The 27471-nt window shown below is 41.5% G+C and overlaps 1 protein-coding gene across 1 annotated transcript in view; it reads right to left on the bottom strand.

The window, feature by feature from the left end:
- insra (insulin receptor a) overlaps positions 1 to 27471 on the bottom strand; it is a 53644-nt gene that overhangs the window by 8939 nt on the left and 17234 nt on the right. The window contains exons 3-10 of the mRNA XM_005936647.3: positions 11504 to 11840; positions 8293 to 8432; positions 7612 to 7756; positions 7052 to 7266; positions 5623 to 5749; positions 4950 to 5203; positions 1884 to 2051; positions 99 to 297 (exon numbers count right to left, since the gene is read on the bottom strand). Coding sequence (XP_005936709.1) covers positions 99 to 297; positions 1884 to 2051; positions 4950 to 5203; positions 5623 to 5749; positions 7052 to 7266; positions 7612 to 7756; positions 8293 to 8432; positions 11504 to 11840 — 1585 coding nt within the window. The remainder of the gene's footprint in view (positions 1 to 98; positions 298 to 1883; positions 2052 to 4949; positions 5204 to 5622; positions 5750 to 7051; positions 7267 to 7611; positions 7757 to 8292; positions 8433 to 11503; positions 11841 to 27471) is intronic.

Below are 27471 nucleotides of genomic sequence, written 5' to 3'. Positions count from 1 at the left end.
AAAGTCAGGCCAATAAAACAAACAAACAAACAAACAAACATAGGACATTTTTAGTGACTGTTATTGTTCCTGTGCAGGTTTGTTGTCAGGAGTCTTACTTGATCTCAAAGACTTCATTGTGTAGGTAATTCTCAAAGGTTTTGCGGTACTCTGAGTCCTCTTTTTCCTTCTTGAGCTCCTTTTCGGTTTTGGGGCAGGCGCAACATCGTGTCCCCTGGCCCTGCTCCTCTGTCTGGTTCCACTTCTGCTCCTCGTCACTGTCCACCTGAGTGGGCAGTCGTGACGGCACCTTCATCCCTAGTGACACGTAGTCAAGAGAGAATAAAAATGCATTTCAGCCAGGCAGTTTGGGATGACAGGTGCGATAAACACGGATACACAACACAGTCTTATGCACAACCCCTCGCACCCCCCATGCCCCGGTGGCATGTCTGTCACTGTCATCCCCAGGTCCTCATTCTCTCTGCTGGAGATAAATTACGAGTGACACGACCTCCCTGCAGACTCCCATCTCTGTATGAGCGAGCGTTATGGGAGTTTAAAAAAGGAGCGATTGCGTTGACACAGACGGGCAGTGATGGAAAGGCACACACGCAGGCTGGGCTACGACCAAAATAAATCAACTAAGATATGAAGTCTTCCTGAATTGGAGTTAAAGTGGATGAAGAATATGGCTGTTTTAGTACCACGTTTCATTTAGTTTCAGTTATGCACTGCAGCCCTAACAAAAGACACAACTTTACTCAATTTCATTTCCTTGTTTAGTGACTTTTAGAAAAAACAGGCCAGTGTTTTGGTTTGGGTGACTCATTTCCTTTGGGAACATCATTTAAAATATATTTTAAACAGTGTGTTTTCTTTTTGATTATTCAGTTTGTCTTTCATCCACTGGTCTCCTCCATCCTTTGCCTTCACCACAGGAGGTCCAAAGGTGCCGATGGAGGAAACAGTGGCTTCCTGAGATAATGAACCCGTGGAGAGGGAATGAGTCCCAAGTCATCAGCTAACAAACAGCTCTGGTGCATAGAGCCTGCACTGGACTGAGGGAGAGACCCCAAGTGTCAGACACAAATGAAAGGGTAGTACAACAACCATTAATGATGTTTGTGCAGGTTCACCTACGGAAACCTGTTAAGACTCCCTCACACGGCTGTAAAGACAAAAGCTGGATTTTCAATACCAGAACAGCAATGACGTAGTAGCTCATCTGGGGCAGAGTGCATTCAAATTCAGAGGTTATTGGACATATTTAACCTGAACTTTGAACCTATCATGGAGACCTATTATTATGTGCAAGTTTGATCAAATTCTTACCAAAACTGTAGGGGAATTAGTGATTTTAGTGAAATGTGGATATACGTTTCACCATGACCCAAGGTCACTGGTCCTTTGGCTAATGAGACAAAACAAAAGCATTATTCTGAAAATAGATTCAGCAAATCTATTAGTTATTTGTTTTCAGGTGCTGAAAGTGAAGCCATTGTGTTCTCACTGGTCGGGCTACTTGCACAGGAGTTATCTGTAGAGACCGGCACAATAAAACAAAGAGGAACCTGCCAGTTAAGATGAGATATCTGTTTTCAAATTAACTGAAAAGCAAAACAACAACTATAGATAAAATTCAGTTAATTGCCCTGCCATAATAAATACACTTTAGGTTAAATAAAACTATCACAGCACTTTCCTTTCTTCAAGGTAACAAAAGCCATCAAGAAGAATTACATCACAAAATATTTACTGTGTCATACGAGTAGACTGCAGCAGCTTGTAGTAGTCAAGAGCCTTAAACTGAGACGAGCTCCCGAGCTAATGAAAAGCATTCAGCGTGTCGGACACAGACGCAGACGCACAAACACAAAATGACCACAAACAATGTGGCTAACCCTTCTGGCAGTAGTCAAACTTGTAAAGCTCGCTGGCCTCGGGCTGACGCTGGCAAAAGACCAGGTAGTGAGTGATGTTGCCGTTGGGGTCATTGGGAGGTTTCCACTTGAGGATGATCTGGGAGGAGGAGTTGGAGGAAGAAATGGGGTCCAGCGGTACCGACGGTTCTGGGGGGAAAATCACAGAAGTAGCCGATTAAAATGAAGCAACACGTATATTAAGCACACCGAGTAATAAATCGCCTTATTTATCCCAAGAGTGCAGTTCAGAAATACACAGAAGACTTAATAAATACTTAAATTATGACTTTACATTAAAAGAACAATACTGAGATTGTTACTCATTGTTAGTGATGTGTTCAATTAGTCATTCATGATCTCCCTAGATAGTCAGACTCCCAAATTTGGGAAATCTTTGTTTTTTGCCCAGAGTGTTTTATCAACACATGGATGGCTGTTTGCGGGACGTGAATACTACGACCTGTTACCAGAATTGCTGCCAAAAAAAATTACTTTTCTATATTTACTTTCTTCCTGTATTTGTGAATTCTCTGAAATTTGCCAGGAGGAAATTAGTCTTTCCACTATTTTACCATCACATAGATGCATAATAGAATGAATAAATAAGACAGACAACATACACCATGTTCTTCCATATATTGGTGCATAAATTAAAGAGCTGGATCCAGGCCGTGTCACCACCTAGCACTGCTATCTGCAGGACCATAACTCAGCTAAGTTTAAGCTCCTGAGACCCTGCATACTTATGGGGACATTACATTTGGCTTTTCTGCACCCTGTACACTCTGCTCAACACAGGCCTGTTGCATCCCAAACAGCAGCTCCCGTTTCAGCAGATTAAACACAGTTTCGAAGTTATTGAAGATTGTGGTTATCTGCTGCAAAGGACCGTCTGGTTAATGTCTAAACTCAGTTTTGACTATTTTCACTGTAATTTTCTACTAATTATTCATTTTTCCCCCTCACTCACATTTAATGAACTAGGAACATCTCGCTTCAATGTACACATATTAAAAGCACCAGGAATCAGAATTTACATAAAATAGACTCTCTACGAGTCTATTTTATGACTCTCTCTATGAGTCTATATCGAGAGTCTCTACTCTCTTTGAGATGAAAACTTGCACTGTTCCACAGATCGGGCTGCGGTTTGATCATCTGCATTTGTTGTTATTGCAGGACGAGAAGTCCTCTTTCTATCCAATTTGCATTTCATACTGAAACACGGTTACTGGCACAGTTTGGCTCTGTGACCAGCAGCTGCCTGCTCAGGGTATTCCCCGTCAGTTTTGTTATTTGTTATTACAGTTTGATGCTTGTAACGTGCAACTCTCACAGAGCCCAGCGTTTCAGGTTACGGGGAATGAAGATCGAACTTTTCATGGGTGCTTTCGGCAGTAGCTTTAACTTTTTCATTCAGCTGCAATTTGATGACAGTTTTACTGAAACAACTAGCTATTGCTTTGCTTCTAGTTTACTGTAATTACCCCGGTGATTATTTTGTGGTGTCACATGCACTGATGTTGACACTGAGTTAACTGCTGGGGGTGTGTGTGTAATTTATACAAGTGTGTGTTGTTGGTGAGGTTTAGTAAATATGTGGGGGGGGGAAAAATCTGACAGCTTTGCAAGTTTGTTTTTCTTTAACATCTGGTTTCATGATCTTGAATCTGTATCAGTTGTGGTCAGCTGATAACAAAAAGCCCTGCAGATCAGAAAACATAGGGTGCTAGCTTGTGGGTTGATCAGTGACTGGCATCGCCCTGTATTTGATCGCTGACACATGGCCTTCTTTCTGAGTGTGACGTAGATTTTTCGAGTAGGAGGAAGAACAAGAGACACTTCAGATCTCAAAAGTGTTCTGGCCTGAGATGGAGTATCGTTATGACGCTGCCGAGCTTCCAGTGTTTGATCAGGAGAGTGTACGTGAGAAAAGTGGGGCGCCAGACTGAACCCTTGGGAGCTGCAGAGACCTGAGCTCTGTTGTCACACTGTGATTATGTTGTCCTTGTTTCTTGCCACACACTGGTCAGACCACATTGTCTGACAAAGATTCACCAGCAACAGCTTATTTGTAATGACAGCTTTGCCCTGTTGGTTAGATTTGACACAGGCCAGGAACCCGGAGCGCCTGCCAGACGGGTAAAAAAAACAAAACAAAAAAAACCCAAAACCCTGCTTGACATGGCTGTCTGTGTGAGTGATGCGCCTCTGCTGGAAGCCTATTTCATGTGAGCGAGAGATGTCATGTTTCATGCGGTTCATCTGGAAGGAAACGTATATTGTCTAAAAGGAAGCTAGCTAGACAGGCCATCACCATGGTGCACACAGCGAGATCTGTGGGTGGCAAGGTACAATTAAGCAGTGGGGAAGAGCACGGTGATGGCTGCTTGAGTGACTGATACGGACACCTTGCACGCGGTAAGGCCCTGCAGGTCTGTGGCACTGTAAGCAAATCGTGCCGTCTGTCTTCCTCCTCCTTGTTCTTGTGCCAAGGACATTTTGGCAACAGCAACACACACAACACTGACTCCACCAGTCAATGATAGTAACACCGCGGGATGAGCCTAAAAATAGCTGAATTCTAGTACAGGACAAGATATTGACCTTTTCCACTGTGAGAATTTCACAGCCGATGACCTGCTTTTGAAGAAGCTTTAGGTTTGCATCTTTAGCTTTAGGTTTGCAGTGGTTTCCATGTTTAGATTACACAGAGCAATTTTTATGCCTGGTTTGGTAGGACAGTCCTTAGATTCAGCAGAACAGGCTTGACAATGCAACATCATTGATGTCTGAGTAGTGCTGTGGTTGGTAATAATACCCTGACAAGTTGCTTCTGTCATAATGTTAAGGTAGAGTCACAAAACATTTTTGGTATTAAAAAAAACAAACTAGTGGAAAACAGTCGCAGGTAGTAAAGTTCCTGCATGAGGACAAAGTCTCCTAAATCAACTCCAAAGTCTTCAATCAAAATATACTTCACAATTCAACTACATCAAGGCAATACTCAGGTGGAAGAAGCTGCGATCGACTCATCACACTTACTTGTGGCATTGGTGCGGACGTAGATGATCTCGCTCTTGGCTCCGTGGACCTGGTTCTCGTCAGAGGCCGAGAGCTGGGTTTTCACCATAATGGCGTATTGCGTCCACGGCTTTAGGGGGAAGATTAGATGACCCGGTTCGATCTGTTCTTTTTCTCCGTCTGTGGCTCGGCGCGGAGGGTCCACGTCGGCGATCACCCAGCTGTTGGAGCCGCAAGCGTCCTGCCCATCAAACTCCGTTACGTTCTGAAACGGTCTGTTGTAGGAAAAATAATTTATCGATTTATTTCAACAGCCTACAGAGGAAAATCTGCTCATATAAGATTACTGATGTTAGAGTGACGCTCACAGCGCTTCTGGTTAGAAAGGAGGGTATTCCAGGATGTTATCTTAAGATTTTATCGGTCTATAGGGATCACTTTTAATTATAGGAAACTTTTGAGGGGCCAGTAAACACTGGTGAGCATGTATCAGATGTGTGAGTACAGACAAACAATAACGTTCTTTAAAACTGATCTGGTCGCTTTAAAACATACTTTTCAGATGTTACTGTATCTCTGCTGTCCTCTGCAGAGTATCTGAGCAGCTTAGAACAATATTGGTTTGGCAAAGAGCCGAGTCAGATTCTGAGTCTGATTGTGAGAGTGGCTGACTGATGACTCGAGATGAACTCACGCTTCTTTGTACAGCACCATGAAGCCCAGCAGGTCTCTGAAGTCTTTCGGCCAGAAAGGTTGCCACTTGATCATTATCTTATCGCTCATGGTTCGAATCTGGGTAAAATTGAGCACGTGGTTCTCACCTGAGAGCACATAAGACAGAAATAGTGAAGGTTAAAGATAATGAGTAATTATGCAGGTTTTTAAATCTCTGTTGACTGGAGAAAACTAAGGAATCATATCTGCTTTTGTTCATTTGTGAGAAGATCTTCATGAACTCCACTTGTTCAGCCAATTGTACTTTTCTAAACTTAAATTCTTCTTCAGCTTACAAACTAAATCCTTTTTCATTTGCTTTGCTGAACATGTGTCAAAGCACATCTCTTGCTTACAAAGAACTAACAAAACTGGGTTAACAATTCAAAAGCACAGCAGACATACAATTAAAGTCTTCCAGCACACAACAACAACAACAAAGGTCTCCTCAGCGCCGCTGTCTGCAGCTTCACTCCTACATGTTTACCAAATTTATCAAGGTCTTTGATAAAGAAAAAACGAAGGCTTTTAACATGTCAGTAAAGAAAGACGACCTTGGCCTTGTGCGTCTCTGTGGCTCAATTTATGAAGATGCACTGCTCTGGCATTCAAATGTTTTCTGTGGCCTTTGCAGCAGAAGTAAAACATGGATGACAGGAAATCTACCTGAACTCAGAGTTATCAAAAACCCTGATGGCCGCCAGTCTTACCCCCATCACCCTCCTATTAGATCCACCTATGGCGTCAATTTGAAAGTCTCACATTGTCTATTTGTAGAGATATTGTATTCACAAAGTGAGGGTGACACAACACTCCATCAGCCTTTTACAGCTGAGGGGTAAAAAAGAGACTCAGGGCCAATCAGAAGCTGATCATCAAGATCCCAACTATATAAACACAAGTCCAAGTTACACAGACTGAAGATCTGTGGGTACAGAATGGACCCCACTTGGGAAATGTAAAACTTGAAAAGTGACTATGGAGATTTTTATTTATTTTTTTGATGAAACTGAGATAAAATTCCCAGGTTGATGAGAAATCATGAATTTCTTCAGTCAAACCTTTGGTCCAGCAATGTCGAGGCACCATGCTGGTGCCAGGTTTTATAACATCCTGTTAACCAGCTCGTACACATATGAATTAGGATGGAAAGGACACAATCAGAGCAACGCCTAGATCACCAAGTTACCATGCATAGCGGTTATGAGTGCTTTGCTTTGTTGGTTGTTCCTACACAAGTTACACAATGTCGGTAAAAGGTCTGCAGGAAGACTTCTGCAAACACAGGACAGGAAATGACCATCATAACAATAACAATGAGTATGTTTGCATGTACCAAGCCCGACTCGGTGTTTTTCGTTGCTATAATAACATCCTGCAAAAGCCGACTCGAGGGCCGAGGGTCTTACATGAAGCCTGGTCTCCGTTGGTCTTGGAGGCGATGTCGTTCTTGACCTGACGATCTTTGGTTCCCGTCACCTCCTCCATCTTGCGGATCTCAGACATGCAGAGTTTGGAGTTGTAGTGGAAAAACATGCGCCCCTGCTGGATGGTCAGCTTGTGTTTGGACCAGTCCCAGAGCTGCCGCAGGTTCTGGTTGTCCAGTGCATAGAAGGAATAATTCCTGGAAAAGAAGAGTGAAGACAGCATGAACATACTTTAATGATACATGACATTTGGCTGAGGGTACAAAAAGCTCCTTTGAGTAACATGAGCAGGAGGTTATCTGAGCATGGCTAGTCTTCAATTTATATCATGTCTGTCCTTTGCTATTTCTTCTGTAAGTGCAGCTCATTGTGCTGCAGGCGTCTTCCACTTCGTCTCAACGAAGCCTCGTGTATGATTTGGGAAAGTCTAACCAGAAACGGCTACCACAAAAAGACATTTTGAAAAGGTCAGTCCTTCCGCTTTTAACTCATAATTACAGGACATGGCAAGGATGAGAACAGCTAAGAAGAAAGAGTCTCACCCGATTTCCTGCTCCTCTCCACGAATAACACGGAGTTTACGGAAAAACGAAAGGGACACGAGGGCGTAGGAACGTCGCACTGTCAGGTAGCCAGTGATCTCCTCCAGCTGGCCCAGACTGGCCTCCAGTTCAGCAGCTATGTTGTCTACAGAAATCCCCCCCAAAAAACAAGAGCTTTAAAAACTGACTACCGATTCTGCAGCATGACTCATAAAAGACACACAACAAACTGTTCTCATTCATTTGTGATTCCCATTTTCTTTTCATCTTTTTCCCATTAAATCGCAGGCTTACTTTGTAAATAATATAACTGGATTGATTTCAGCACAGCGTTTATATTTTAATGACTGCATTAAATATTCACATCCATTAACTTTCAAATGAAGAGGAACTTCTGCACCACTGTACATCAAATCTAAATGAAACTACGAGCTTGCTGTTTGTTCCTATTAAAATTTATTTTAGCTTTTAAAATGTTCAAAAATCATCACACATCTATGTTTTCCAGAGTTCCCATAGCTTTTATTTTCTCTTTAATTAACGTTGCTGGTTGTTTGATTGTACATTCTGGAGTATCTTCCTGGTTTCCTGCAATGTCAACATCTCTGTGTTTGTTGTTCTGCTGTGCTGATCTGCTGCACGATGTAATCTGATTCAGCCAAACAAACCGCACACACTCACTTCCTCCACGCAGGTTGATGACCAGGCTCCCGTTGAGGATGGTGCAGCCTCTTAACTCCTGGGCAGCAGTGACCGAGTCCACGACTTTCAGACCCAGACACACCTTGGGGCACAGCCCTGCGCAGGGAGTGCAGTTGAGCCTAAAGAACAGGAAGGAACAAGATGAGTTTTGAATTATATTCTGCTCTCTCACACACACACACACACACACACACACACACACACACACACACGGAAATACTAAAACCTTAAACCTGCGATGAAGGATTTTTGGACAGCAGACAAACGTCTCAAAATCAACTCTGACGTCATATTTCAAGGTGATATGACAGCCCTGCTAGTAAACATGTCTATTTACACATCCAGTAGAGGAGGAGTGGCATTGGCAAAGGTTTCTCCTGGCTCAAAATCAGCCTTTTGTTGTGAGGCTATGCACGTAAGCATGACTGATCCAAATACAGTCAAGGCACAGAATCTGTTACTTTACCGTTTTTCTGTCCCTCTTTCTTTCTTCAGTGGAAAAAGGCCAAAACATATTTGATAGGTAAACACAAACAGAGTACATCTGTGCACGTTTTTCTCTCCCTCTCAGCTTACTGAACAGACATCCTACAGCCGGCACACATTTGCTGTGGAAAATGTTTCAAATTGAAGGGATTAAAGTGGAGGATTAGAAGATGGCGGACTGTTTGCTCCAGGTCATTGTCCTGGTTTATGAGGTGAGAATGGCCTTTGTTTAGTAACAGCTGATTAAGCAGGCAGGACAATTAGAGAAAAATGGCAAATAATGGATTCTTCTGGTACGCTTTTAATGGTAATCACTCATTTACAGACTATAAATACTTAATATTTCAAAAATGAAGTACACACTGTGAGCTTTGGCACTGATATAGTTGTATATGAAATTAACAACAGCTTTCAACAAAACAAACCAGCCACATGACAACAGTTTAAAAGCCAGAATGACTAAAAAAAACAAATAAAATAGAAGTTTACTCATGCCGGTGAGTAAAGGAAGGTTTGTTCTCTTTTATTATCTAATCTGGCTCAAAACCCGCCTTGAACTACCCTTGACCCTTTTCCCTCCCGAGTGCCACATCTGCACTTTCAGCCCAGACACTCATCACACCTTTGAGTACACTGCTTATCCTTCAAAGCACTTTCATTTCCACAGCTTAGTTTAAAGCCAACAACAACAGGAGGACGCCATTGAGAAGGAGGAACCAAAAAAGGGAACAGAAAGGAAGTCAAAGTGAAAAGGATGAAATGGGAGTACAGCTGAATCGCCACAAATCAGCTGCAGCTGGAAAATGCGCCGTCTCTTTAAAACCTTTATACACAAAACTAAAGGTATATTAAATATTATATTCAGTATTTTTGCTAAAGGTTTTTGGTGATAATAATATAAATTATCATCCATATACTTACACACTCACCCTTTTTCTGACTTCAAGGGGACCTATTATTCATATTTCCAGCTCCAAGTTTTTAATCCCTAGATTTTAGGGTGTCTTTGTATGATTTGCATATCAAAATAATCGCTGCTTATCTTGTGATGAGCAAAAGTGCAGTGCCTCGGTTCCTTTTTCGTCTGGAAGAAGCTGCTTAGCTCCTCTGCATTTAAGGCAGACCACCAATTAAGCCCACTTTCATTTGATTGGCATGACCTTTGAACAGCATGCAGGTCGGGCTTCTGTGCTTAGAGCCAGAGATGGGATGATGTGTGTGTGAGATGACACTAACTCACATAATATAAAGCAAAGAATAGAAAACTGCCTGAAAATGAAAACTTAAAGCTGTCTGAAGCCCGAGGCTGTAACACTGGTGTTTTCAAACAAAGCACCTCATCTGCTCCACTGGAGATGGATCTGCTTTCAGATGACCTGTCAGGTGTGAATGTACCGCATGCAACTCCATGAATGTGAAGCTGCATGTGGTTCAAACAGAGATTATGTGCTTGGCAAATCCTCTGTGGATTAATAAAGGTGAAATACACGTAACGCCGTACACCTGGCAGCAGTGGCACTGCCACCTTTCCTGTCATCACTGACAGACTGCATGGACTTTGTTGCTGCGTGTTGCTTGCCAGACACGCCCTCTATCTGTCCGCAGCCAGCCAGGGGAGTCAAGGCCAAGCACCCCAGGGTGCTGACAGCCTGTCCCCTGATGTTTCACCACTGGCCAGTGGTTCTGTAACAGACGACTACGTGTCCTGAAAGACCGAGCTGCATTTTCAGCCTTTGCCCAAGCAGAAAGACTTCGGCTGTCTGGAGTGTTTGTGCTTACAGGCACACCCACCCTTGTGGACAGCCCAGTCACAGTAAGCGGAGGTGTCAGAGGGACACAGCGAAGGGCACTGGCAGGTCAGCACAAGCACAACACCTATTTGAGGTAACTGCAGAGCTAGAGAAAAGGGAAAACACAGTTCACTCACAAGTGTCTGCATTTACATAAAGATCGCACGCTGCAGTGCAGACACAAGCGTCTGGCTGGTACACAGCGAGCGAGTGAGCAACACAGAAATGTAGGATACTGAGTCAAATTCAGAAATGCAGACGTGCCCACTTTGACCTAGCTGTCTGCGGTGTCTGACAAACACACAAATACACACACAGAAAGAAAAAGAGGTCTCTGTGTCTGTGTGTGCACGTTGCTCTGTGTCTGTGTACACACACAGACACAGAGCAACGTCTGAGCTCAGCAAGAAGACCAATTCCTGCACCGTCATGGTGTGCTACAAACACACACAGTGGCAGCAACACGACCGACTATTTTTAATTCCACATTGAATTTGTTGAATATTTTCTGTTTTTGTTTTTTCATGTTACTGCAGGATGAAGGATCTTTCCGATTGATTGCCTCTAACTAAAAAGAAGAAAAAAAATGCTCCCTGAAGCAATCTCGCATTTTGTGCCAAAAAAAACCCATCATAACAAAATTCCTGCGATGTCTGCTCACTAACAATAGTCAGCCTGCAGTTATTATAAATGCACTGGCAAATGAAAGTATCGCAGCATTTTTAGCAACATGCAACCCAATTTAGACAAATTTAGACGTGTTTGTAGGGAAAGTTATGCATCGTGTAACAAAACCATTGAGTAGGTAAATGTATATCGTTGGGGTCTGTGTGTTTATGTTTGCAGCCTCATTGATCCAGTGGCTCTTCTATGGGCCATTAAGAGCCTCTCAGCCTGACGGCGTGTGCACTTACGAGGAGGAGTTGACGGTCGTGTAGCCAGAGGGACACTCGGGGATGCAGGCGCCGTTGTGGATGACGTATTCGCGGCAGTCCGTGCTCTTGCTGCGCTCCTTCTCCCGCTTGCATGTGTTGTGCAGATTCTGACAGAATTCGAATGAGACACAGCGCCAGCCCTTGTAGGTGAAGTGGTTTTCTGGGCAGCGCTGCACGCAGGTACCTTCGTGCTGGAGGCCGCGGCAGGCCACACAGTGACTGGCTGAGTTGGGCTCCAGGCAGCCGCCCAGGCACTGGCTGTGGCAGCACTGGTCATCTTTGGTGCAGGCCCGATGTTTGCACTGAACAGGACACACTGAGGATTGGAGAAGGAGGATGAGGTTAGAAAGAGTGTGCTGCAGGTGAAACGAAGATGACACGAGTTAAAGAAAGGACAGGAAAAGGAGCTTATCAAAAATCAAACACCTACATGTTCTGATTAGTCCCCACTGACACTGAACTTTTACCTCTTGGAGAAACCTCATGTGATCAGATCTCTGTCAGAAGGAGTGAAATCCCTCCCTATTCTGCAAGCCAGCAGCCCCGAGGACCATCTGCCATTGGCCAAGGAGCATACTAAATACAAATAGCAGGGATCCAATACCAAGTCGACCAAAGAAAAATACTTCTCCAGAAGGCTTGGTGAAAGTGAGACAAAGGGGAGAAACTGGCATTTAAAGTATGCAAGTATTTTGCACGTGAGGGCTGGTTAAAATGAGTTTATTTGTAATCCCTTTTATTGTCATTTAAGCTTTGCACTATCCAAGCTCATGAAGTTAAGTAAGAAAACAATGACTAAGCAACTGAAGTGCTTGGGAGACATGATATGATAATCTCCACAAGACCACAAGTAACCAGGGATACTTGTACCCTGGGTGGTATTTATCTGTTTTCCAAGCAGTACATGGAAAGATTAAGTTAATCAGTCAAGGAACATTTTCATGTTTTTTTGTGAACTTTTATGTTTGCTCTCTGATTAAATCTAATCTTTTACTGTTGTTCTCATGCCTGTGCGTTAAAAGGACTGTTTTTTTAAAGGTGCTATATAAAAAACGTTTAATATACGATTGTAATAGTTGTTATAATGAAAAGGGCAGCGGTGGCTAATGAAAACTAATTAGCAAACAGCTGAGAAGATTAAATAGTCTGTAAGTTATTGGAAAAATAACAAAGAAGCTGAAAATGATGGATTAAAGGGTTAAAAAGATTTGTTGTTTTTTTTACTAATTAATACATTTTAATAGCAATATCTGCTATTTATTTGCAATACAATTATGCTTAAAAATACTTAAATGTCCACCTCATATAGTTAGTATGAATTTAGGATTTACCAAACAGACCTAAATGCTGACTTCTCATGTTTAAAATTTATCTGAACGGCTTGCAAGGCAGTAAAATCAAATGAAACCTGCTGTTGATTAAGAAGTACTGGAGCTCGTCTGACAAAGACTGGAAATCAGTGATAGAGCTCCAAACTTCTGTCCAAATGTTTTAAAATCTCAGCAGCCCTTTATGAAGATTTCTTCTCCCACATCTCTGATCTCAGTGTTACAGACCAGTGTGTGTCATAATTTTGTGCACCTGCAAAACGGTTTTAAAAGAAAATAAGCTCGTCATTCGGGTCTGGGATGTTTTGTAAAGGCATTTTTATGCTTGTGTTGCTGCAGCTTTATCCTCCTCAGGCTGTGAGAAACCTTGTCCTGTTTCAATGAAAACAATATTTAGCTGAAGCCTTAATGTTGATAAAACTGCCACACACCACAAAGTGTTGGAATGTATGATATGATATAACCTAAAAACATATTATTAATTATGGCCTGTGTTTAATATCCATGTATTTCTAAGCTCTTGGCCGAAACAGACACGGAATAAACAAATGATCTAAAGCGGCTGCAGAAAATGTATCCACGGGCCTCTCTTTGGGAGAATAGAGAGCTCTGCAAGAGAAATGAAAACACTGAAAGATCGCAGCGTCCTGACGGTTACAAAAAATATGCGACTAAATGTCTCCTGGGCGTAAACAAGCTCAACTAAAGACTCAAGTCTGCAGATCGGCTGTTTACACATATGTTTGCTTGTGTGCATGCGTGTAAATCAGTCATTACGTAACAGGAGGCTGTGTGGATTGGCAGGTGTGTGAATGTGCCACACTGTGTTGTCGATGAGTCCAAGGGGAGATGTAGGACTCTCAGAGGTAAATACAGCAGACTGACCTGCCCGCTGAGATTAGCTCCTCATCCACGATAGTCAGATTAAAACCGCTCAGCAGCAGGGCTGATAATGAGGGTACGTTACAGGTGAGGCCGTATAGATGTGAGCATGTGCGTCTTTATGAGGCTGAACTGACATTAAATGCAAGGGGAATGTGTGCGAAAGGAAACAATGAATCTGAGTAACGTGCAGCAGTTGTTGTAGCAGTTTCCTCTGCTGGGCAGCGATCGCTGAGCACCATTCGGATTCAGTGTGCATGTGTTGAAACGGCTTGTCTTCATTAGTGTCACGAGGTCTGCCATTAAATGAACAAAACAACATGTACCCCCCTGTCCTCTTTTATTAACAGAGGTAAGCTGCTGAGGCGCACGAGGAGTGTGCTTGGTGAGGGCAGCAGCAATATGAGAATGTGAGAGGGAAGCTAAAGGGGGGCACCGAGCTAGAAAAACAAATGATATAATTGCCCCTTATCAACGTCAGTCAGTCAGGATTTACAGACAGTAGAAAAATAAAATAAACTGCTTCTTGCTTTGACCTTTTGCCTCCATCACCAAAGTTCATTTAAAAGCTGAATTTCTGCTTTTTCTCCCCACTCACATACAAACACAAAGAGACACACATACACAAAAGCTTTACTGTGTGTACTGACTGACTCCTGATCCTCCAGTGTGCTCCATGTCGCAGCACAGACCCAACAGATCCACCCTCAGCCTTAGCCAATGTGTTGGCTGGCTGTAGAAGCTAGCCATTCAAGTAGCCTCTCCCCTTTCCAAGGAAGACAAGCAGACGGTTTAACCCTTTGTGTCCTACTCAAACAGTCATACGCGAACCAACACGAGAGCCACACAGAAACAGGCTCAAGCTGAGGGAAAGCAAGGAGCGTGGCTCCACTCTTTCCATCTCCTCACTGCTATGAATCAGCTGCCTTTACGCTGATATAAACCACAAGCTGCTCCCATTAAGAGCGCCTGGAGTATATTTTAGCATGCATATGCATCTCTGACATTCAAAAGAAAAGTGCCAGTTGAGAAAAACATGGTTTCCTTCTGCTACAAACTCATGCTAAGACAATCTTGATTGTGCACTGAACAGCTCGGCGCCTCAGGACGATGATCGTGCCTCATCATGTCTACAACCTGTTACGAGTTCTTACAGATTTCAACAGCTTTGGAAACTTTTCCACCCAGATTGAAATATCGCTTTCAGCAACTGACAGCTCCTCCCTCAGCTGCAACTGCAGTTAGTTAAATGTTAAAGTCCAAGGAAATCCATAAATGTGGTGAAAGATGGCGATGATGTTTTTCCTTCGTTATGCTTTCAGTGAGAATTTTTAAATGCGGAACCATTATAATTAAAGAACCGATTACAACCTCCTATGCAGCAAAACCACACGGATGTGCTAAGATTTTAAACTGAGCAACAAACAAAGCTGAAGTAATACTTTACAGAAAGTTTAAAAAATAATAATATTTAGTCAGTTTTACCATTAACTCCCAATAAAGTCTTTTCATTTCAGGTTTTGGACTGCTGGTCTAAGAAATACTTTGTTAAAAGATTCATTTTGTCCACTCAGAACATCATGTAGGCCTTTTTCACATACAATAATAAATAACACAAATTAAATTTTAGTTGATGCCATACACTGCTACTTATTGCAATACAAATTAAAAGTTATGTTTAGCTGCTCCCTTTTTTACAAGCAGTCACTTCTGTGGAAACGGATACACTTCCTGACACTATCCCAAAGGGATTTCTCGCCCCTCTCAGGATTAAACCGCAGCTCTCTAATTTGTTTGATGATGGTGTAAACCACTAGAATATAAAGCAATATAAATGAGAGATTTTGAAAATGTGAAAAACTGCCACTTTTTGCAGGATAGCCTCATATAATTACAGTTTGAAAGTTATCAGAAAGGAAATAAATTACACTGTCCAGACAATCAAGCAAAAAGATGGGACTTAAATCGTGCTGGATGTCTAGATTTTACGGCGATAAAGAAGAAGTAGAAGTGTTTTATATATATATATATATATATATATATATATATATACACACACACATATATATATTCTGTGACACATTAGCTTGGTGAAACGATCCTGAGGCAAATACCTACTGTAATCAAAGGGCCCAATATACACATAAATGTCACCAGCAATGTCACCATTTATACTCATGCTCAGGCTCGCTAAAGTATTTTCCTGAATGACAGTCTCAGACAAATCCGTCGTATCCCCATTGAATTTGTAAGTTTACTCACAAAGTAATGAACATTTTCTCATTTTTATGGTAGTTTCATTTTAATGGAGACAGAATATTAACCAAAAATCCAGAAACCAAACACTTTACATGAAAGTTCTAAATTGATTTGCACTGAGTGAAATAACTATTTTATCCCGTTAACCATCCAGATTATGGCTTCCATGTGGCACAGATTACAATCAATCAATTACAGATACTCCTTATCTCAACTCTTTATATGTTTAAAGCACAGCTGACAAAAGATTCAATTTCTTCCATTTCAACCTCTACCAAAGAGCTGTCAAAGGACAGGACATCAAGAAACATGAGCAAGAAGCTGACAAAGAAGAAGATGACACTGTTGGTGTGATTATTGGGTCATGGATGGGTCTTCCAGCATGACAATGACCTAAAATATATTGCCAAGGCAACAAAGGAGTGGCTAAAGAAGAAGCACATTAAGGTCATGGAGTGGTCTAGCCAGCCTCCAGACCTTAATCTGTGGAGTGAGCTGAAGGTTTGAGTTCCTCCACCAAGTAACAATTCAATGCTTGTGGAATGAACACTTGTATCACTCAACGATGTGCAAATCATAACTTTTGGTTTTTGATATTCTGTCTCTCTCCATTAACATGAAACTACCATAAAAGTGAGACGGTCCATTTCTTTGTAAGTGAGCAAACTTACAAATCGAAAGTCACTTGTTCACTGTCCAAACGACTTACTCCGCACTCTGCCATATCTGCGAAGTTGCTCAATGATCCTAAATGATCATTATCACAAGTATCCCCTATCACAATCCATGCAGGCTTAAATAATAATAACGAGCGACCACACTGAAGGAGATACTCATTTCTTGTGCGGTTGTCAGAAATGTTTCAAGGTCGAGACCGTGATGACCTGTGAGAGCGAGGCCACACCAAGCTACCTTTGATCTTCCAGAGCGGGGAAGGATCCAGAGGAGGCTGTTTGGAGGGGTTTGCTATTCTTTCCTTAAAACATGCAAATCCCTAAATACATGGCTGCTTTCTTTCTTCTTCTTTTTGTTGTCAACACCGACGCTGGCAGTTTTTGACGAGCAGAGGTTCTTTCTCAGTTTGATCTGTACCAATTAGACACACTGAGCTTGAGTTCTCCATCTCTAATCTTCTGTTTGTACAATCACCTGGTCACATTATATCGATATATCAACACTTCTCTTTCCCTCTCTGTCTTTTCTCTTTACAGATGCATGCAAAAATTTAAAAAAAGTCTCCTGGTTCTTATTGCTTTATTCCACTGGCACGTTGGTCAATTTCTGTCTTTTCCGTGCAAAGTACAGCAGGATTGCATGAAGGCTGGGGAATAAGCCTGCAGAAATGTCTGGCACGTTATCTCATAAGCTGAGGTTTCATTTGAATGAGGCGGCAGCGCTGCACAATAAGGCGCTCAATCTCCCGCGGCCCAAAAGGGACAGCAACAACCAACACCGCATCAGGTCTCCGTCAGCCTATCAAGTCAGTGCCAACTTGGAAAAAGGGGGTGAAGAAAAAAAGATTTGCATTGCCCAGCTGCAGCAATGTGGGGTGTCAGAAAGACAGAAAAAGTGACGCACTCAAGTTTTCAACAGGTCCACTGTTCTGGACCGCTGAGCAATTAAAACACAAACTGCATAAAGAGGTTCTTATTGTGTTGTTTCAAGCAGTTAAAGCGCTATAAACTGTAAAGAGTTTCTACATGTTTTCATTAACCACAATCCTCCCTGAAATAATTTAGTGATTTATTTATTTATTTTTTTTAGCTTTTTCCTCTTTTGGCGGTGATGAAACAGCGACCTATTCAAACCTTTTTTGCATTGAGATCACATGAGAGTTGAGAAAATGCCAAACAGGAACGTGGTGGTGCAGTGGCTGGCAATTAAAATTCCACAGCTATGACAAGGGTAGTATTTAGTTTCTATGAAAGAAGGTTTTTGCTGAAGGCCCAGAAGAAGAAAAAATGAAGAAAAAAATACATTTCTGTTTGTAGATGCTAAACTCAAGGATCGTGCTGAAAAAAAAGGCTAGCAGAGAAAGACCTAGAGTAAAGAATAATCTGCCCTAATGTAACAGATTAAAGACAGATTGAACTTTAATGTGGGAGTACGAGTTTGGGTGCGTTTGCTTTGCACAACAACCGTGGGAAGGTGGACTCAGAGAAAGTGCAGCATCGTGTACGAAAGGTTGGGATATTTTTGCTAACAGTTTATTTTCCGTTACTCTTTCACAGCAGTATATCCAGTCTCTGACTCCAGCTTCTTCTAAACTCCAACTTGTTACTGGCTGATCTGATGTTACTCTGGACACCGCTGTTAATAACATCAGCTGTGTTGACAGAGAATCACATGTGAGCTGCCTGATATATGGCTCTGATGACTGATCTGACAGGTGTTCTTCAGTGAGACAGGTAAAAGTCCAAAGAACAATCTGCAAATTTCTTTCTGTACAAACCTGCATTTGCCTTATAAACTTCTGTTTCTATGCATGCTTGAAATGCATCAATAAGTCACTGCACCTATATCCTGTTTTCCTGCAGCATATAAAAGAAATAAGGGGTGACTCAAGACTTATGCCTGTGTCTGACACAGGCGTTAGCTGTTTGCCACCCAGGGCTGGTGTTTCATTCTGACTGATTGTGTGTTGGTGACACACTCTGATGAAGACTTGAAGTTGATATACACTGGTCTGTTTTTTTCTGCCAATATGCTGAAAGAGTAATTTTAGAAGACAGAGTGGCTGAGTCTTTTTCTATAGTTATTTTTGCAAGACATAATATTTACAGAGTTATCCAGGATTTTATCCTTTCCATCACTGAATTCATGATTTCAGCTCATCTAAAACAGTAAAGACACATTGCACTACCTGACACAAACTCATTTTACTACACTGCCTGTCGGGAACAGATGTGATATTAGTCCCTACCCCTCCCCTCTGATACATGACAAATGAAAGTGCAAAGGTGGCAATTAATCAAGTGGGTGACATTTAAGACCTGATGCTGATTTGACCAAAGTCTTACAGAGAAAGGAAAATTCAAAAAAAAAACAACAACAATCCACTGGTGATGACCAGCGACACCACTGCTAATAACATCTCACATTTCTTCTTTTATGTGTATTTATTTATTTGAAACGTTGAAATTTTGCTTAAAAATTATTTTGTCTGGACTAGTTAACTGAAAGGTTTAAAAATATTTAAAATAAAATCTGTATCTGTCAGAGAGGAAAACTTCTGAAACAAGTGTGATATAGTCAGACAGTGAACAAATATAAACTCAAAGTACAAGTGTCATGAATGAGGCATCAGTTTGTGTTATTTTCTCTGGTCTTTGTTTTGGTGAAATCTGGTTATAAAAATGTCGACATTTTGAATAAAAAGGGTAGGTGCAATAAGGTGAACTCGTTTGTGTTTTTCCCATTTAATTCAATAGGTTTTTTTTTGTCAACATTCATTTTATTGTTAGGTGGCCATATTTGCTGCTTTTCTATAACCGTCAGACGGAGTAATGGTACTGTGAAATGCTAGTATTAAGAATAACCACGATCATTAAGAATGCTGATATGTTATTTATCATTTGTATTCAATTTTATTTAATGCTTTTGTGCACATTTGGTTCCAAACTCTCTCACCACCTCCAAACACAGAGTTTAATTCACTTTTTCAATTTCCAAATAAAAGACAAAACACAGTAAATTAGATGAGTGGTAGCTCTGATCAATAAACATTGTTCTAATAAACTTATTTCAAATTACTGTGGCCACTGTAATCATCTAGAAAGAATCTGATATTGTGAAAGCTATAGATTAGACAAAACCAAAACTCTGATGGGTTTGACATAATGTGTTGCTATAACGATCAAAGCATATGTATGCATGTATCGTATCTGGGCCGATCTAATCAAAACTTTACACGAACATCGTCAAGCAAACAGCGATTATTATTTTTTAAAACATTTATTACAAATCCCAATTTTTTCCATTTTCATATTCATGTCCCTCCTACAAATGTCATGATCTCCAGCTTTAATTTGAGGATGTCAGTTAAGTTAGGATCTGGATATTTTACACTCCAACATAACCGTCGGGTGTTGTTTTTTTTTCAGCCAAAAAATGTAAACAAAAAAAAAAAACCAAACAAAAAAACAAAAACAAAAAAAACACTATTAATAATTAAAAAATCCTCAAACAAAAAGACAGCAGAATCTGAGTGTCAGCTATTCTGAACTTGAGTCTTCTTCGGAGCTTGAATTTATTTCAATGATTTAGTCTTGCCGAACAGAAAGAACTCAAAGTAGTCAATAATGTGTCTTGAATTTATTAAAACTACCTGCATCCAATCTTATTCAAACTAAAGCCACTTATGCCACAGGAGACAAAAAAAAAAAAGAGCTGTTGTGTCATTGGGACTTTTCAAAGAGCAACGGTTAACGAGCCAGGTTTATTTGTCTCGTTTAAAAACTTGTCAGCTGATCTGACTCAGCAGCAGCAGCAGCAGGGCTCGGTTAAGACGACTATGAGAGCAACAGGAACCGTAAACAATTTCATTAACTGCCTCCGGCCTCAGTTAATAGAACAAAAACACATAAACAACATGGAAAAGCACTTTTTGTTTTTAATGTTGCGCCGCCATCTCTGTCATCTGAAGGCAGGATATCCACTCTGTCCGTGACTGGAATAGAAATGATAAACAGCGCGCTCATTGATGGGTAATTGCGCTTCCTGCTGGACAGGCAAATGACGCACGCCACAGCCTTGAATCTTAATTTCCCGCCAGGGTTCAATGCCAGGGTCAAATAACGACTACCTGTTATGACATCAAAAGCATGTATGTTATTAATGCAACGTCACAACGTCTTTAATAATCTTCTTACTCGTGATTAACGCTGTCAAAGGGCATCCAAACCAATCACCATCAGTTTTTTTCCTTTCTTTTTTAAGCAGATAACATCTTATTTGACTTGTTTAGAAAGGAAAACCAAGGTTACTGTTGCTGTTATATAAAATTATTTTTTACTTATGATTCCTAAATCTTTGAAAGTGCATATGTTTTAGGTTTCCAGCAGAACCAAGAACAGACTTTGTGGAACGAAAAGAAAATCTCTGAAAACCATAAAGAGAGTTAGGGATTTTCTGAGCACGCAAATAATGAACATCTGCTTGGAAAAACACCCGATATCACAAAGGAAGATAAAACAAAAGCAGCCATCTCAAGGGGTTATTATTTCGCAAGGAGCAGCCATTATTCAAGCAAATGAGAAGCTTTACTTATTCACCACCTTTAAGGCACCAGGATGCCAAAATTAATTATAACCGAGTCTCTAAATCTGCTTCCTTTCACCGAAGACCGTTTTCAAGAGCACTCTTTACGTGGCATTTTGTTATTTTGTGATTTATTTGTAGCCCCGGGTACAAAACAAAACATAACAGGGCTCGGCTCTGACGCATCAGTGCCATTTTATGGAGTGAGGCGTTATGGATTTATACAACAGTGATATTTTTTGCTCCACCGCTCATTGAAGATCACACGCATACCTCACACTCGGCTCAAGAACAAAAACAATCTGGCACAGGAACAAAATATCACCACGGCAACGCAAATGTTATCCACCCTGATCACGCGGCGCTTGAACGACAAGGAACTGCTAAAACATCTGGATCGAAGCTGCATGTAACTTGTTAAGAGGAGATAAAAAGAAACATATTATTCAATAGGCTGTAAAACTGTGGCGAGATGTTTCAAATCCACTATGGCGATGGTGAGCGTGCACGCCGCTGAAGAAACGCCTGTCGGCCCTGCTTTAACAGATGCCTGAGATGTCTGGGATTCCATGGGAAAGGCTCCAGTAGCTGAACGGAGAGGGTTTGCAGGGTGCAGCTCCACAACACTGAGTGCCAGAGCACTTAAGTCAGCTCAAAGAAATAGACTTGTGGTGCGTGTATTGGGGGTTCTGAGGCTAGCTTTATGCTGGTGAAATAGTACTCTGCAACCATGAAGAGCATAGTTGTAGCTGAGGGGGGAAGAAAAAAAGAGGAACAAGTTTTAATGACTGGCGCATTTGTCCCATCTTTTCTGCCCTCCCTCCCCACTTCCTGCCCGATTACAAATTGAACTTCTGTGATACCAATAAGGTCAAAGGAGTCAGAATTTATACACAATTTATCAGCTAACTGGGTTTTAAGGTTCTCATACATCACTGCACAGCTCAACTACTGTATTGTGAACCGAGCTGGTGTTTGCCATGGCCAACTCAAATAAACAGCAACCTCAGTTCAGCAGCTTTGCTCACTTATTTTACTTCAAAGCAACTTTGAGCATTTTATCGATCCTTCCTCTGATAGATGTGCTCTCGTTCTTGCATAACTTTTCCAAAATGCACCGCTTTGTTGCACTGGTTCTGAAAGGCGCTTCTTAAATGTCGTTTTGGTTATTTCTAAGTAAAAAGACAACTCCATCTGTGGTGCGATAAAAAAGAAAGAAAGAAAGAAAACCAAATAGCTCACAGATGAGATGCACACTGGCAAAGAAGCACAGCGGAAACATAAATAAAAGAAAGGGAATTCAGACATAAAATTGGGGTTGTGCTGCTTCTTTTGGATGGAAAAAAAACCAGCTTCTGGTCCAAATTTGTGACGTCACTAAACAGCAGTTTCAGTCCTTTAATAAAACCACAGCAGCCTGTATTAAGGAGGTGTGATACATTGTGCACAGTGTAAGTGAGTCAGCTTGTGTTAGCGTGTGTTTAAAGGTAGAAAAGCTGTTTAGGCTCATCAAGGACACGCCGTCTTTCACAAACGGATCTGGATTTTCTACCTTTGTTTTAGTTTAAATACCATTTAATTTACGTCTTGCAGCTGGGGTGTGCAGAAAGCTACAGATTTACGCTTTCAGGATTAATATTATATAAATCATAGGAAATCAGCGTGAACGAGTGCCGTGTGTGAGAAAAAAAGATTATTGGGATGAGTGGAAGGAAAAATACCAGTTTAGCTCTCAAGTTTCATGACAAAGATGGAGACACCTGCGGAGTCATAGTTTAAAATAAAAATATTAGCGATGAGTCATTTAAGACACTTTGATGAAGCTTTTTCAAAAGATTTTCTCAGAGGTGACTCAATTTTCCCAAATAATAAAACTTGGTTAGAAAATCCTTCATTTCCCTACAAACAGCTTTACGAGCAGCGAAGTTTGTCTTTTTTTCTGCGAGCTAAACTCTCCACAGGTCAGCCTTCAGTATTTTGGTCTCATAAAAGTGTCTGCCGCTACCGAGGCGACACTCTAGGCCTCAACGTCCATTCATAACCTCGGAGAGGAAGCGGTCCACAAAGACAGGAAACAATTGGGAAGAACACTCCGTGAACTTCTACAACCACCATTGTTTAGAATGGAAAGGGATTATGGCGCCAGCGCTGACTGCTGCGTGATGGACCTGCGACAAGGTCGACACAGAGGACTGGCTTGAGGTCAACGGCGAGGTGGGGCCCATTCCCTTACCCCCATGGTGGCTTTGCTTTTCCTTCCGATACAGCCTGCATGAATAACTGATGCGTTCATATCCACGATTACACCACAATGTTACTCCCGTGTTTCCTAGCAGCAAGACTAAACAATGGCCGCCCGCTCTGTCTGCACACACACACACTGGCAGAGGTTATGTCCCCGTGTGATTTATAGTCCGTCTGTTACACAGACACACTGACCCTAACAAATCTCCCAGTTCATCTCATGATTGGAGCGCAGATATACACGGCATGAGCCCAGGGTTATTTTGGGCGCTCCATTTCAAGCAAGGTCCGGCACACGATCATCACCTGACCCGCTCGGGCTGTTTCGCAACAATTCCCCGATTGTCAGAGAATCAGCCTGCACACACGTTGAATTTGAGGCAGGCTGTGTCTCTGCAGAGAGATGTACTCCACCTCATGGATGCTTATTAATTATGTAGCAGACACAGGTGAAAGTTGCTGTGGTGGCAGCGGAGGAGGAGGATGAGGATGGTACCCGCTGAGTGTCGCATCTCTGGCAGAGACTATGAACTCCTAAAACACTGTTTCTCCAGCGTCCTTCAAGCAGTATTTAGCAGTCTAATATAAAGATCTCTGATACCAAACACAGCAATTTAATGCTCGCCTAAGTAGTGTATGATGGAAAGCTATATCACATTTCTGTTGAGACTTTGCAATAAGTCTGACAACTTTTTATGTAATCAATTAATTAAACAGTACCCAGATACCCTGTAGAACACAGATGGGTGGAATATCCAATGACAATTTAATTTTTTGCCCTTTATGAGCCTCTGCAGGGAGCAGTGGTGACAGTGTTAGTTTCAAATCTCAAAGCTCTGAAACCGTCAACTGACTGGCAATCACACTTTCCGTTTGCGCCAAGCAGACTGCACGAGTATATTCACACATTTTTGTAGCCAGTGCGGCTGCGTTTGTGCGGCGAAAGACACACTTAAAGCCCGCCCAGCTCTGCTTCTCTTTTATATCACTGATAAAACAGTGGATGCGCATACTGAAGTCTGCACGTGAGCAAGAGTTGAGACAGCTTTTTTTTCTCGGCTCTGTATGATGAGCTCAGCATTTTGTTTGTAAGAGCCAGCCAATCAGAAGGAAAAAGACTGAGGCACTAAAACAGCTTGTTTCAGACAAAAGACGCCGAGCCCAGTGTAAGAGAAATAAGGATTATTTTGAACTATGAATCCTGAAAAATGCTAAATGAGCATTATAGGTCTACTTTTTATGACTTTTTAGCCTCTCAATGACAGATAATGCCTCAATAAACCTTCATTTCAGTAAATGTGATTCTTCATATGTTCCTCAAATCAGAGCTAAACTGTTAGCTGGTAAGTGAAACACTGCGCACTAATCCAATTTGTTTGTTATTTCTTCAGGCACATTCGCCTTACAAATTAAAAGACTACTCGATAAGAAAGACTAGGGGACAGTGAAGAAGCAACGCTGCATTTAATTCCTCATCCCTCTCTCTCATGTATAAAAGGACAAATCTGACAGACACATTGGAGAAATGTCTGTCAGCAGAGTTAAACAGTGGAAAATATTAGGATCATCAGTGGAAGTCCTGGATTTCTTATTGAAGCACATCCAATATTTTCAGCTGCCAGCCCCTTTAAGGAGTCAGGCTTAGCTGACTTAACAGCCAAACGAGCCGTGCCACATAACAGCCATTACCAAACCATAATCAAATGCCCATTATCTTCATTTGAGCGTTGGCAAGAAACAGCACTTCATTAAAAAGAAAACAGACTCAAGTACAACATTCCCCCTCGTGCCAGCTCACAATTTCAGTTTTTAAAAGGAAAATAAAGGCCTGGTTTGTTTCGCCTCTCAGACAAAAAGCCAGAAGACTTCAGATATTAACAGAAATATGCACAGAGGAAGGAGCATTGTAACCATCGACTGTTAGTGGCGACCACGTCTTTCAAAGTGGGTGTCGATATTTTCTTTGGCATAAAGGCGCTGATTTGGTTTGCGCCACATTAGATGTCTCTTTAAAAAGACGTGCACGTATTCAGCTTGTGGAGACCATGTGGCCATAGAAGCACGTTCACACTGACCCTTGTGAGGTTCAGCTGATCTCAGTGTACATGGATGGTTTAAGTACAGGACAAAGCAGTTGCATTTAATAAGAGATTTTACAGCTAAATTACAGCCTACACACGAACCATACCTAGTGCCATTCACATAACCTACCAATGACACCAAACGATGAGGTGAGAGGACAGTACACTTATTGCACCATTATTCAACTGGCTTCATTTATTTCATGGTCACTTGTTGCAGATTTGAAGGAAACTGTTCTGTAAATTACTTTCCTGGTCACAGAAAGAAAAATATGTGCGTCTGTGGATCAATTAACAATGATCATATTTTTAAACTACATTCTATAAGCTTAACATTTGTCTATAATAGTGCATTAAGCCTGTCCCGTAGCCAAAACATGCCTTTTTAAATAAGGCCTGCAGGTTTGTTTCTGAATGACCTGACTGGTTGGCTTGCCTGTTGAAGTGTCTGCTCCTGATGGATTGTTTTGTAACAGCTTACTGTTTAAAGCCTTGTAACTCTGGTGCTGACAGAAACTGACAGCATCATCATCATCTCGGTCCTGTCACTGGCCTCTTTCTATTCCTTCTGTATTTGTCGAGTACGTTTCTTTTCCTCCTCCTGTTCTGTGTGTGTTCTAGGGAGTTTATGCCCAGTACATGTCTTGTGTCTTGTTTGTTCACTTAGGGTTAGGCAGCATTCCTTTCTGCAAAAACATCTCTGTTCTGTTTGTTCACTTTGGCTTTAATGCACCGCGGAGTGCGCTGCTTTCGGTTTAATGTCATGTTTTCTCTTATATGAATAAATAAATCACTCTTCGCTGATAAACCGGTGGTTACCCTCGGTTACACTGCAACTCCCTTTATTCTTTTATATTAACCTACTTTACAGAAAAATGGGGAAAATACAAACATTGCACTTCATTTGACTTCATTTCACAGTACAGTTCTGTTGTACCGTGTCACGAATGATGCTGTAAGCAAGTCTAATGAGTGTCTAGCGGTGACGATACAGCTCCAGTGTCCTGGCACATTTCCCCAGGCTAATTTTAGGTGAATATTTGGTTACTGGTGTTGAATAGTGACGTGGCATGTCTTAACCTGTACAGAAGCGGAGCACCGATGGAGTTCGGCCTTAAACCTCCAAACAACATCCAGGCTACAAGAGAGTGTGATTTTAGTAAATGACCTAGTTAAAAAGAGCTAAAATAAAATACATATAATTGACTTTTATTTAACATTATTTACCTTTTATGTTTATGTGTTATTATTCAGGTTATTTGATATAATGACTTCAAAGCAGTCTGTTTTGGGCCTGAGTAAATACAGTTACTAATTAATCCACAACTTAGCTGTCTAATTGGGGGGTGATTGTGTCATTTTCTGTAAAAATTTAAAAATAAAACAAAAACATTTTTGTATCTTGGAATGACTAAACTACAGAAACACCAGTGCACTGTACGTGGATGTGTATTTTCTGTCTGGCATTTAGTTTTAATGAAACTTCATAAAAAACAGAATTGAAGCTGAAATTGGACATTTCAAAGAGCAAATTGCAAATATAAAGAAGGGAGCAGGGCGGTGTCTCATTTTTGCCACTATTACGGCTGTTTACATGGTGTTTTTTTGCGCGCCTGTAGCTAAATCTAATCAAATTTGGTAATGAGCATCTCCGGTAACCGTGCTTTGCCACTATGCTGAACGGAAGCTTCCAATTTGGGGTAAAAAGGAGGGGGAATCTGCAGCGGCTGCTCGCCGAGAGGCTCAAATTACCCCTGATATAGAAGCAGGGAAGAGAAATGGGTTGTTACTCCAAACATGGGAGCCGAGCCAAGCCTCGTGGTTGCGCAGCTTTGTTTCGTGCTGTTGTACAGACTGCAGAAAGAATGTGTGTGTGTGTGTGTGTGTGTGTGTG

This window comes from Haplochromis burtoni, unplaced genomic scaffold, assembly GCF_018398535.1.
Source record: "Haplochromis burtoni strain Fernald_Lab_line unplaced genomic scaffold, NCSU_Asbu1 Contig_219, whole genome shotgun sequence".
Lineage (NCBI taxonomy): Eukaryota > Metazoa > Chordata > Actinopteri > Cichliformes > Cichlidae > Haplochromis > Haplochromis burtoni.
The sequence above is the reverse complement of the archived record's forward strand: the minus strand, read 5'-3'. Positions and strand labels throughout refer to the sequence as shown.